At 35.2% G+C, this 14,177-nt stretch overlaps 1 protein-coding gene across 7 annotated transcripts in view; it reads left to right on the top strand.

Annotated features, from left to right (window-relative positions):
* TAFA2 (TAFA chemokine like family member 2) overlaps window positions 1-14,177 on the top strand; it is a 204,341-nt gene that overhangs the window by 149,405 nt on the left and 40,759 nt on the right. For all 7 annotated transcript variants that reach the window (XM_033514502.1, XM_033514501.1, XM_033514500.1 and 4 more), the window contains exons 3-4: window positions 4,533-4,685; window positions 5,569-5,693. In XM_033514502.1, the coding sequence (XP_033370393.1) occupies window positions 4,533-4,685; window positions 5,569-5,693 (278 nt within the window). The remainder of the gene's footprint in view (window positions 1-4,532; window positions 4,686-5,568; window positions 5,694-14,177) is intronic.

Genomic DNA, 14,177 nt, shown 5'->3' with positions numbered 1-14,177 from the left:
CATTATAATAGTTAATGTAGATATGATTTACATGAATAAAAAATGCATATGTACCTACTTTTAAAGACTGGATAACTGTATGTAGTATTTCATATGGGACATCTTCCTGATCCTAGCCTAGGTGACAAAAAGTCTAAAGTGTATAATATATTAGATGCAATATGGATTGAGACTTGTGGCTAAATGTAATTTCCATTCTTCTATTTATAGCTGATGCTTATTTTTTCAACTATACCATAGACTCAAACAAACAAAGCTTTGCAGATTTTAAATAGTCTTTGTGACCTCAAAAACATTACCTGAAATAGAATAAAATAAGATACATTTATTTCATGTAAGAGTACAGAGCTGCAGTTCTTGCAAGCTGATATAGGAACTGGTTTCTGCAGTAGTTAATCAGGTGGCTGCCAGCTCCCTCCTCTTCCCTTTGGCTGAAAATGCTTTTCACTGGTCTCTGCACCCTGTTGTAGGAGCTAAATTGATAGAGAACTAACCCTAAAAAAAGGGAAATTTTTCTCCCAGTCCAAATCCCTGGCTTACACTATCAAATGACAGTGTTCATGCAAGCAAGGGATGTCTTGCTGGACAAGGGATGTTCTTTTGCTTCCAGTAGCTCTTAGTCATTAGATGGAGTGAACTGTATCACCCAGCTGTGCCAGTATCTTTGCAGAGAGCCTATAATAGAACCTTTTTGATATTTCTTCCTTGCTATTTATATGTGGCCACTGCAATGATGGCTGAACTTTATGTGACTGTGACTTTATTTTGTTTAGCTCTTGGCAACATGCTTTCTTCCTCTTTGTCAATGGCCAGTGTACGCGTTGATGCATGACCTGTGCAACTTTCAGGAAAGAAAAGATACAAATGACTGAGCAGATGTGTGGCAGAATTGAACATCAATGTTTAAGTGTTGAGGCTAGGAAAAGGTGATTGTGATGAATGATGGTATTGAGATTTTCTTGATTCAATGCAAGGTTTGCATACCTACACTAAATACCTTATATTCATATTTGTGAGTTGAATTGCAAAATAATAATCTTGAATAGTAAATGCCATTCTTCCCTGGAGCAATCTTCCCACAAGAGTAGAAGAGTAAGGGTCATAATTTAGTGCCAGATGCGCTGTGCAAATGTGACTGAAATTTTATTCACCTGAAGGAAAGAAATATAAAGGAACAATGAAAGAACAAGAAGAGTTTTATCTCAAATGAAGACTATTAATTGTCTAGTTTTAGTTTTTTCCAGAAACACGATACTGATCACTGAAGTATCTGGTTATGATTTATGAGATATGTATTGATGATTTTGCTACATGAAAAAAAACTGTAAAAGAAGCAAGTTAATTGCAGGATATGTTATTAATGGGTGAGATATAGTTATGCCTGTTTTCCAGCCTCTTATGATACAGTGTTAGATCTTCTGGAACACAATTTATATGTATATTATGTTTTGTATAATCATCAGGAAAACTTTTCAATCTGTACACAGAGAGATCTCTGATTCTCTTTATTCAGTACCTCTCCACAGTGATTGCAGGAAGGGCTACTTGCATTAGCAGCAAATGAAATACTGTTTGCAGTGGCTTTGAATAAAGAATTTCTGTAGGATTACAGAAATGACATTTGGTTCCTCAAACAATTTCTGCAAAGCAAGCAGCCTACTTTGAAGTCTTTGCTAAGAGGAATAGAAACAAAGATGAATGTGAATCTCCCAAAGTACTATCCTCCTTTTGTGGAATGATCCAGTGGCTTAATGAGGTAATTTGTTTTAGGTTGTAGGGAATCCTTTATCTACTGCATAGAAGCTTTAATTTCACACAAATGTGACAGATACTGTACTTACTGCACTGGAACTTAATTATTTGATAGCTTAAGGACCTGAAATCCCTACATTTCCTCTCAAGGAATTTTCTTGGCATTTTCTAGATGTCAAATAGAAACTAGATGATGGTTAGCCTAGATTTCTCAGTATTCAAAATATCTTTGTATGTTTTTCTAAAATGTTTTTGTTTTATACCCAGAAAATTTAAAAGCATCTTTATGAAAGATTCCCCAAATACTATCTATAGTATGTGGTTATATTTTGTTCTCTTCCATTTTTCGTGTCTTTTCACGCTTTGAAATGCTTTTCTATATTGTACGTGACTGTTTAATTTCATTGCACTCTTTTTCCATAAAATTTCTACAATGCCTGATTTTCTCCTCCTAAATACTATAGAGGAGGCTTTAAAAATGACTTTTTAAAATTTTTTTTAAATTTTTTTTTTCCAATAGCTCTTTTAACTGGCTTTCATTCTTGATGGCTACTGGTGTACGTTGTACTTTGTTTTCCCTTAGCAGTATTATGGCATTTCTGTAGACACAGTAAAGCAGTGTAAAGTTATATGATAAGAGAGTGAGAACAATGAATTTCAGGATCAGTGATATACAGAATACAAATTAAAACTAATATAGTGAAAAAGTAAGTGGTTTGAAGTTCTTACCTTCTTACCTTATCTTCTTAATCCTACCACTAAATTTACTTTCTTTTGTAGCTTCAGGGTCTAGGTTTTTTTATGGACCTTTCATAAAAAACAATTTATTGAATTTGTGTTAGGATGAGTGGGTATGAGGCATGTAATTGCCTATAAAGATTAAAGTTAATGCGAACCTGCAAAAGCAGGATATGTTTGTTCTGCTATATATTATACATAACCAATATATCCTAGAATAATTTTTTTCCTATTTGCAAATAAAGAAATTTACAACTGTTTTATTAAGGAAAAAAAAAAAAAGAATGTATTTATTTAAATTGTTTTATTGGCATGTATACCAGTGGAATTGTTTGGAAAAGAATTAAAAGTAATTTTTGGGGCTGTCCATGCTTGTAGTTGTAAAAATGTTTGCTCAATGTCATCAAAGGTATAAAATAACAGAAACTGCAAAGTTCAGGCAGATAGTATGAATTGCTTTCCCCATCCTCTGTTGAATTAAAAATTACAGTTAGAAAGTGAAGAAAATAAGTGTTTGTATATAAAGAGTTTTTTTTCCTCCTAGGTATTTGATTTAAATGTAACATTTTCGCATATCAAAATATGATGGATCATAAGTTAATTGCTTGCATTATGTTATATCATTTCATCTGTAGCACAGCATGATGTGGTGGAGTATAATCAAACCTGGCACAGTACAATACATTGAGTGATGACAAAGACCACAGACCATTCACTGGAATCTGTTATGCTGAAAAATGCATAATTCCCCAATGATATGTCCAGCAGTTTATATTTTGTTAATGAAGACTCGAGTCTAATTGCTATTTGCCTTTGCCTCTAGGAAATTCACGGGGTCGATTGCCCACATCCAGTTTTGTCCCTTTCTCTGGCTTTTTAGGAGCTGACACTGTGAACTAACAACAGAGTGAATCCAAACTTCAGTGTTGGGCTCCTGTTCTTAGGGCTTTCTCCTTGTAAAAGCTCTTGTTTGACATCAGGAATATTAAAGGTAGCTGAAGCATTCAGTACACACGCTTTGCATAAAGTACACAAAAAAGTTTGGTAGCAGCAGAACTAAAGGAGCAGACACATATTGCTTCATTTAATTAGTATTCCTGCCCATACAAGGTTGTAGGTCAATATCAGCTAAAGTTCAGACTTTTTTCTCGTTCTTCTCATGTAATTAACTGTCAGGAATATAAGGACCCAGGAATATCTGGTCTTGTATAAGCAACTGCTGAAAGTTCGGTTAAAACCTTTCCCAAACTCCAGATCCTTTGGTAACTGGCTGCTGAATCGGAAAGGGTGTTTTGGTAACTCTCCTCTTACCAAATTGGTCTTCTCATTGGGCTCCAGCAGTGTGATTCTGGTAACCAGAGCAGCATGAATAGGAGTGATAGGTACAGATATGGAATAATGAAGATTGTCCTGTTGCCTTCCTTGTTTGAAAAATTTGGTTCCCCATGTTCCCAAACGTTGCAATGCCAGGTAGAAAAATTTAAAGTGTGATTCCTTAATAGATTTTATTTCTGGATTTCATTTGAGGGTTTTCTCTGTATCCTGCTGGTTGCTCTGTCCGCCTGTAGGAAGGTTTTGGGATGCCATGTCAAAGTGTCTTCTGGGCATAAAGACTGGAGATATGGATTCTGAAAACATATGCATGTATGGGTATTTTAGCATTGATATACATTCAAACTTTCTCCCATAGGGAAAGAAAAATAAGTATTGGTAGTGATACACAGCTGTTTATGGGAGTCCAGAAATTATTGTTGTTTCTAGGTCAGATTATGTTTCTGCTTCCTGCTTCACTGGAACAGGCCCATATGCAGCCTTGTCCAACTGTTCTTTAGCCAGTGTTTTCTTCCTGAGATAGTTATACTTCATTTGGAGAAGAGACCAACTCTTCATTCTAGTGTTAAGATCATTGCAATTTTCATTTCATGTGTGAAAGATTGCCTTACAAAGCCAAGTTTAATGCATTTCTTATTAAAAAACCCAAATGAAGCAATATGATGTTACTTCTCAAAGTTACCAAATCATTCATCTTCTTATTTTCACAGCTCACCATGTTAAAACTGGGACATGTGAAGTGGTGGCTCTTCACAGATGCTGCAATAAGAATAAGATAGAAGAAAGATCACAGACAGTGAAGTGTTCCTGCTTCCCTGGGCAGGTAGCAGGTACCACCCGGGCAGCTCCCTCTTGTGTTGATGGTGCGACTCCTTCTATTGCTTCCTTTCTTTGTGTTCCTAGGAGTTTTTGCTACATTTTGGAGGGGGTGTCCAAGGTGAATGGGAAGAAGATGGAAAAAATAATTATTTGCTATTGGTCTCTGGAAATGCAGACGCCAGTGAAAGAGGCCTCTTGAGAGGCTAAATTTGATCTAACTAAAAGAGGACTGTTGGAGTTGTATGAAATTAACTTAATTAAAAGTGTTTATGCAAAACCTACATAAGCATATAATTTTCATGTGCTACAGTCTTAAATCGAATTTATATATTTATCTCACTGGAAAGAAACAAGCAATCAAACAGAACACAGTCTGTTTTTTAATCTTTTTAGACCTACACTATTATTTTTATTCACAGTGCAATTTTAGTGTCTTAACAATTCTGGTGTGGGCTCATATGTTTTATTTGGGAATATACTAGCTGGTTTTTCACAGCTCTTTCTCTGAAAGAGTGGCAGGAATCACCCTTTACATGATCTCTTTAATGCTGATATGTTGTTGGCTGACAGAGAAGCTGTAAATATATCATCGTTGGGGAATAAATTTAATCAAGTCATGCTAGGCTATATTATAGACCAAGCAAAAGAGGAGATGCTACTTAAAACTTTGAAATCTGGCTGAGCAAGATAAAAATGAAGTTGGAAAGAAATGCTGTGAAGAGATTGACTGAAGCGTATAGCACCTTTTGCAAATTGGAAACCTAATTTCCTGTGGAGGTTCTGAGGTGTCTGAAAAGCACAGACTAGCTATCTAGTCAACATATTTCTCATATTTTCCTGGAAAATAAAAGAAATGTTGCAATGTAATGGCATCCTAAAGTGTTCATTTCAACAAAATACAAATACATTTGTTTTCTTCTCTTATAGCTTCAATAGTGGAGCAGAAATGGTGGTGCCACATGCAACCATGTCTTGAAGGGGAGGAATGTAAAGTTCTTCCAGATCGTAAGGGATGGAGCTGTTCCTCTGGGAATAAAGTGAAAACAACTAGGGTAGGTATGATACCAACCTGACATGTTACCAACAAGTTAAAAAAAAAAAAAAAGTGCACAGGAAATTGGGTGCACAAAGAAGACCTAAGCTGAGAAGACTAAAGAAGCATGGGAAGAGAGTTGTACTGGGATTGGACTTCCTGGTCCCTCACACTTTTCTCAGCATACTTTACAATTGTTTGAACATAGTAAGCTGTGTGCCAGACATTCTCAGGTAAGCACTGGGGATAGTAGAGTTGATACCTTCAACTAACAGTAATGATCAAATGCATGGTAATCTAATATGTATTTCTCTCTGAAATCAGTTGCACTAAGTCTGTACACTTTGCTAAGCTCATCATTCAAAGGACAGCAAACAAGCATTTTTGTCAATTACATGGAATGACCATGTTTCTACATAGAAACTGCAGAGTATGGTAAGCATTTGATGTATGTCATTACAGTATGATCTGGTTCTTTCTATACTGGATAACTGTGATTTACTAAAAAAATTTTGACAGAGCTTCAGGGACTTCCTTTCATTCATTTGATGCTTTTCATATTATTGCTTCAAATTTATATTAACAGAAATATATTTAAAGGTCATCATATACAATGCCTGACATCAGAGGCACGTCAACAACAAATGCCATCATCTTTGCATTTTGGTGGCTAAGAGAAACAGAAGAAAAACAAATTCTTCAGATAAGCACTAAACACACAAACTTCCTAAAACTATGACATTGTATCTTGTCAGGGTCAACAAAATTCATCAACTTACAAAAGATGGAAATGTACCCTGAAGACACATATGCATGTGTTTAAGTATAAACACCCTCCCCCTTGCACCCCAGCACACGTACTCATGACTGAATTTTCTTTTATGTATGTAATAGTTTGTAGTGTCAGGCCATAATATGCTAGACTCTTGTTTATACAGGTGTTTGAGCATCTATGTAATTTTAGTGAAATATTCCTTACATAGGCACTAAATTTCTGGTACACATTGGTCGTGGTCAAATGTAGCATGCACTGATTAAATTATATTCCTTCTCTCCACAGAGAGCTCTATATGTCTCAGTTTCTGTACTTATAAGTCTCCAAAACATTTTGACATTCTTTGAAGGAAGGATGCTTCCTAAATGTTTGTTTTAAAGTTCCCTCTCTGAATACACTTTCAGATGTGTTTCTTCTGAAGACAGCCCTGCTGGAATGCTGCTCACACTTAACTTTGTAAATGCCAATGCAAATCCAATTATATGCATGTAAAATGTGTGTGCATATATAAATAATATAATCAAAATGAACCAGATAGATATTTAATAATAATAATAGAACCAGAACCAGAACTAGAACTAGAACAAGAATTGTGTGTTTTGAAATTTTTCCTGGTTACTACTGCATGACACAATTAGTGTTACAGAATACTTTCCACTTTATGTGTATTAAGAGGGTTTAACAAATGGTAAGTAAAAATGTGGGCCTGGATTATATTTCTGTAGGAAAAGAAGAGGTCACAAAAAGAGAAAAATCAATTATGATTGCTTTGATGAGATTTCTTCTTAAAAGTTTGTCAGAATATGGGTTTATCTGCTTTGGTTGGAGTTAGGAAGTTTTTTTGCTGTTAGGAATCTAAAGAAGCCCAAGGCTCTTGTCCTCAGAATTTATGCCATTGTTGTTAGACTTTTAGGTCTGTCTCTTTGCAGCAGCTGGAATTTTCTTTTTCTCCATGGTGGGGGCAATCCTCAGGATTCATTTCATACCTCTTCAGTAACGATGCTTTGGAAAAGCCAGTCCTTTTCTGGGCTTTTTTTGCTGTTTATTTGCTGCCATAAACACTGATTCAGTACAATAGCTACCATAACCTGCTTACAGACCTAGTACCACTGAAAGGAAAATACTAGTCACCTTCAATCCCCTCTATTGTTTTGCCTTCTAGTTTGTCCAGATATTGTATGTTTTCCTCCTTTTTCCTTCATTTCCCAAAGCTGAAAAGCTATTATGAGGCAATAGCAAACTTCAATTCAAATTTCTGACTGCAGGTTGACCTAAGTCACTGCAAACAGTTCAGTGACAGGTGAATGAAGGTCTCTGTCTTTCACATACAGCAACCTGTGATTTTAAGAGACATCATTCTGATGGCCATTAAAATATATATTGCTACTGAAAATATGGGTGGTAATTCCTGTTAACAGAGTAGCTTATTATCAAAGAGCAAGTACTTTTCCCTAATATGTAGTCACTACCATATTTTTGCAGCTCCTCTTTCTGCTCCCCAAGGTCTATATAAATAAAAGGAAAAATTCTAAACTACTCTTTAAAAAAAAAATAAAAATACCCTCCCTCTTTTTTTGAGTAATAAAAATAACTATACAGAAAGCCAGTATTAAGAAGTTATGAATAATAAGTTTCCAATTGTCAAATTAAATAACCTGTATGTGATTATCATGTATAATGGAAAACCATAAGGAAACAAAGGGAACTGAATAACTTGGGTGATTAAGTAGTTACAGAAAAACCTTCACAAGGCTTTTCTGAAAGAGAAAAAACAGTTTATCTTCACCTCCAAACATTTTCTGTAAGTTTGCCTTCTTCATGTGCCAAAATCCTAACCCAATTACCCACTGAGGTACTGTCATCTACAGGAAACCAAGTTCAAAAGTAGCAGCTACTTTTCCACATCTTGAGCTGTTAACAGTTAATCTTTATGTTAGAAAAAAAAAACAGTGGAGGAAGGAGATATTTTTATTTGTCCACCTTTGTTTGCATATTTAATCTCACTATTGTAAAAAATTGTGATACTGACTTCCTAATAGTTATGGAATTAGTCACTAAGCAAAAAAAAGCCAGATGAAAAATGGCAGAAAACTAATTGATTTTTAAGAATGTGGCATACTTGAGGTTTTGTATTTTGTTCAGTTACATAGATCTAATAAGGTCATAGATGAATAATGAATTAGAAGTACTCAGAATCTGAATGTTAAGAAATATAATTTTCAAATTATTTACCTTTAGAATACAAAACCAGGTATTATTTTCCTAATTTGTTTGCATATTAGTGGGAATAGGGTGATATTAAGAATTAAGCATAGAAATGAATATAGCGAATAAATATAGGGGAAAAATGAGAATATAGTGTATATAGGGAAAAAATGTGTCTGAATAAGATGAATACTGATCGTGCTGATTTAGAATTGACTATTTTGGTTCTGTGTAGCCTGCAGGAGAGGAAGGGGGGAAAAGGCAATGACAACTTAGGTAAATCAGTAAATTTTTTCACTTCATATAAAAAATATGGGCTTGTGTTCCTGGGCATACCACAACAAAAGAGGATGTTCATGAATACATTAGGAGAATTATGAGATGATTATGAGCATAGCTGAGGTTTTACCAGGCACACTTGGGCATTTTCTTTCAGTCTGAGAAACTGTTGTGAAAGGAAACAATTGCATTTTTTTTCCCACAAGGCTGGCTTCAATTTTTGATACATAAACACAAAAATTTTGTCATGTTGCCCTCCTTAAATGATGAGAAAAGTGTTTCAAAAAACTGGAAAATCCAATTTTTTATTTTAAATTTGAAATACTCTTTCTTCTACAGTCTCTTTCTAATATAATTATTCTAGTTCCAGAAGTTCTATTTCTTCTTTTCTTTCTTTTTTATGTTTCCTTTTTCTTCTTGCAATACAGGAAAGAGCCTGTATTAAAAAAAAAAAAAAAGTAATTTTCCCATCAGTTGAAAAATATATCATTATTATATATAAAACTGAGAATGACATCTTAAAAATTCTCTGAGTTTATATCAAAGAGGAGCCCTTTATGAAGAATGAAAACTAATGTTTTGCAGATAACAGCTGAAGAGAAAGAATTATGTTTTTGTTATGAATTTGTTATGGGGTATATTGCACATCAGAGGTCTCTCTCTGGATAAGGCTTTTCCCTGGGCAGCTCTAGATGCCGGGCTTTACTTGTATTTATAAGATCAGTACAATATACATACAGTAGTAATCTGTATGGAAGTGCATGTTGCAGTTCCTCCTGGGGTCCCAGTTCTCCAGGCCTTCACCCTGGGACTATCTTGGAACATGTCATGGCTCCTGGGCAGCTCATAAACCTGTGTGTCTTTCCTGCAGAAATTAGAGAAAAAGAACAAGGTAAAGTGGCGTAGGCTGGGTCTCATCTCGAGATTCTGGAGGTGGAACATGACTGAAGAAGTGTGTACTTGCTCCAGGCAATGGGAGAGTGTTCCCAGGCTGATATTTTATGAACATGTAGAGAAATCTGCATTGGTATTTTTCATGAGAAAAAGGATAGAATGAAATAGGCTATTTCAGTTGAACGGGACCTACAATGTTCATCTCATCTGGCAACCCAACCAATTCAGGGCAGACCTAATTAAAACATGTAAATAAAGACAGTGTCTAAATGTCTCCTAAAATCTGATAAGCTTAGACGCCTCTCCAGGAAGTTTGTTCCAATGTTTGACTGTTGTCTTGGTAAAGAAAATCTTCTTAGTGTTCAGTTTAAACCTTCCCTGGTGCAGCTTTGAACCATTGCCCAGTAATTAAATGGTACCTTGTCCTCAGGCTTTTAGTTTGATTTGGTAGAACTGCCTGTGGAATGAGGCATAGTTTAACACTAAATTGTGGTTAAATTATGTGGGGTAGAATTTACTGGACTTTGCTTGGGTTAGGACTCTTTAGACTGCGATAACTAGCCCAAGCTGGAGACTGTCTTTTTAGTTTCAGATAGAATTTTTCAGTTCCAGAGGGCAATTGATTTTGTACTAAGATAAGTCAGATGAATTGTCTTCTGGAGGTTCTTATGTTTCTCAAAGAATCTAGAGGAAAACTACCATGACTAATTAGACCCTAATGTTTAGATACTTAATGTTAAATAGGAAGCAGTTTAGATAATTTAGTCCCTTTGATGTGGTCTTCAGCAGGAAGATGACCATAAAAGCCCATTCATTCCTTGTCAGTTTGGGAAGCTTTGGACTTTGACCACTATCAAATGCAATATAATAAGAGTTTAAGAAATGCTCACATTCTGAAGATGCACAGCTATGAGCTAAATCAATGACTCATACTATGATAAGCAACATGTCCAGTATCTACTACTCACTAAAAATTTGCAACAGTGCATGTTCTTTTAGAATTGTTAGTGTAATACTAATAATTAAAATTAACAGCAAGAAAATCAGATACATAGCAGATATTGATTGTTAACCCCTGAAAATCTCTAGAAAATGAAAAAGAGTAATGTTTTCCTGAAAACAAAGGAAAGAAGTATTTTCAGCCAGGTTATAAAGGGCCATAATTTGGAAATGAGCATTCAGCTTCTGGAATAGCTGAGCACCTACAATTTTAAATGGGCTGAAGGAACTGCAATTGTTTCTCTGAAAACTGGCTAAGATTTTTTAACATGTGGAGGAAAGCGCACTGCAGAACAGAAAGAAATCAATACCTAGTATATTACTATGTAACTATATGCCAAACCAATATCAGAAATAGAGTAGTGCAATAAAATAAAATAAATATTACAAGAGCAGGGAGAAATAAAACAGAAATATTACAGGGCCAAAAATAAATCCATAGTGAGTATATTTATCTACATTTCAAATCCAAATCTGAATTCCAAATCAATACCAGAGATAGATGAATAATGTGAAAAGAACTGAAATATTGCCAGGATGGTGAGAAATCCATACTGAGAGTGTCTATACCTTCAAAAACAATATAGGAGAGAGCCTGAAATCAGTTATTCATAATATCCCAGTTTATCTAATTTTACGTTATGGCTTCCAGAATTTAAAGGAAACTCAAAATTGAATAAGGTATTTTTCCTCTTGGAAAAAGAGGAAGTGTACTGTCCAAACATACTAACTGGCTTCATGTGAAGACAAACTGTGTTCAGTATGTGCATCCCACATGTAATTTTGTTGCTATCTATAAATACTGCTTACACTTTTACCCTATCTCTTCTTTTTCACTTGCAGATGCTTGGTTGTTTCTGAATTAATTACAGCTGGTGAAAGGAGAGACAGTAATTTTATTTATGTTTTAATTTATAAAATATGCTGTTCATAACCCTTTCAGCATAAGGAATGAAAAGACCTCTGTTTGGTACCTTTACATTTTGGTGGGCAACTCAGATTCCCAGTGTCAAGAGGCAGCATAAAGTGGTGACTCAAATACTACCAGTGCTGTCATAACCATGGCTTGAGTAAGACAAAATGTAAGAGAGCTAAAATGTGTCCCTGGATATGAAAGGAGAATGGCATTTTTCTTGTAACTGAGCCTTACCTAGTGTTAGCAATGCAGCAATGTTAGTGGCTGGTCTGTATTTCACACAAGCAACAGATCCATAGGCTCTTTAAGTGTTACTGTTTTTTCTGCCAAAGTTAAATATGTGGTTGGTAGCATCTTCCCTCTTGTCTTCGTTCCTCTTCCTCTTCTAGGCTTTTCAGAAACAGCAGTAATAATGAAATGGAATTAGAGAAAGCAGAAATTAATCATCTAAATATTATGTACAAGTTATTCCAGGATGTTTCTGATAGGCACAATGTATGGTAGTTGTGGTCAGTGAGTGCTAAGAAAGCAGTGTATTTCTCACACGACATTGTACATATACATGACATTTTGCAGTGTAAAACTGCTACTAACTTACATGACATAAAAAAATTTGCCTTTTGTTTTGACCACTGAGAAATTTGAAATAATGGTAGGATGGATCAGTGATCTGCCATGTGTCAGGTACAGGAAGTCCTTTTCCTAATATTACGTAAGGGGCTATATAATTGAAGAAACCACCTTGCTGTAAAACTACTTTGTTCATCTGCCTCACTTCAGAGCCTCTGTATAGACTCCTCAGCTCCTACTTTAATTTCAAATGAAGATTTATGGGAATAATGTACATATATACAGTGACCAGCAATACCTGGTGGTTCATAAAAATGATGTGATTACAATATAAGTGAGCACACAGACTGTAGCAAAATATTACCCATGGAAAAGAGTGATTGCACTTGTGACAGCCTCTTTGTTGCTATGGTATCTCTTTCCATGCTTTTGGCTAATCTGTCACTAGGAGAAATTTGCAGCTGTCTCAGCATGTTTCTCATTGCTAACTCAGAGACCACTGTATCTAACCTGTCATTAAAATAGCAGTAAATGGTATACACACATTTTCTAAGAATAAATACAATTTTTAAGGGACAAATAAGCTGGTAATGGAAATATGATGCTATTTTCTAGGATCAAGCTGGACTTTTGTATTAATCAGTAATTACTGTTTTGATCTAGCACCTCAGTTCTGTCATTTTGAAGCTTTGTATTTTTTTGTAGGGCACCTAAACACTAATCTTTTGGGACACTTGGACATTTTGATGGAAATAGTTAGCATGCCAGCCAACACATGTTAAAAAGAATCATCAGTATTCAGGGATATACAATTTACTGATTTTCCTAAAAGTAGCCTTTATATAGAAAATTTGCTTGGTTAATGTGAAGTTGTGTGCCTAGTTCTATCCTATGTAATAGGATGGGACTGTGAGTCTCCATTTGGCAGGAGTCTAGGCCCACAGCTTGATGATGGTTCCTTTGTGTTCTCAGAAATCTAGACGTGTCATGGTCCTTTCCCCAAGAGCAAATGTACTCTAAAATATCTACAAAAGACTAGTTATGGAATAATGGATTAAAGGAAGAAGTACTGTGGTGTGAAATGCTATAGCAAAGTCATAGACTGAAAGGTCAATAAAACTTTTTGGGCAGGTGAGGATAATCCAAGCATTCAAATCCCAAGACATTTTCAAAATGTCAAATTTCAAAATTTTCAAAAGTTTCAAATTTTGTTTAGTTCTGTTCTGACTTTGAGACCTATGGATACTGAAATGAAGAATCAAAGTGAGTAATATCAAAAAGAGAGAATGAGATAAAGGCAATATTCACAGGTACAGGTCTTTTGAAAAGAGGGAACCTGATTATACATTACCTTGCTGTATCTCCCTGTGAAGACACCGAGTCTGGTCTCAAGCTATTCAGGAGGTGCAATGTAATTTATTATTATTTTTTTTTTTTTGTGAATAGACACACTGTAAAAATAATGAGAAATGAAATCTTTTGCAGTCTCTTCATCACACTCACAGCATAGCTGCACTACATCTGCACTACATATGCTGTAGTTTATGCATTTTTATCAGGGAATAGTTTTTCTGAAGGTAAGACTGCAGCTAGGATACATTGTAAAGCACCATTTTAGCTTCTCCAGAACCTGAACCTTGACAGAATTATGCTGCAATCAAAGGAAACTATTTCTGCAATATTTAAAGAGGAATGCAAATATATATTAGTTGTATGTCATTAATTACTAATCAGTGATTTTTGCAACCATTACTTTCTTTCATGTGCAAATCCTCCAAATCACCTGTCCAGCCAAGATGTTTTCTGCCTTTGTCCCAGAAGATTCAACTTGTGATTTACTTTATTTATTCTTCTGCCTTGTCCTT

This window comes from Parus major, chromosome 1A, assembly GCF_001522545.3.
Source record: "Parus major isolate Abel chromosome 1A, Parus_major1.1, whole genome shotgun sequence".
NCBI classification, from domain to species: domain Eukaryota; kingdom Metazoa; phylum Chordata; class Aves; order Passeriformes; family Paridae; genus Parus; species Parus major.
Note: the sequence above shows the minus strand (reverse complement) of the source record. Positions and strands in the feature narration are given on the sequence as shown.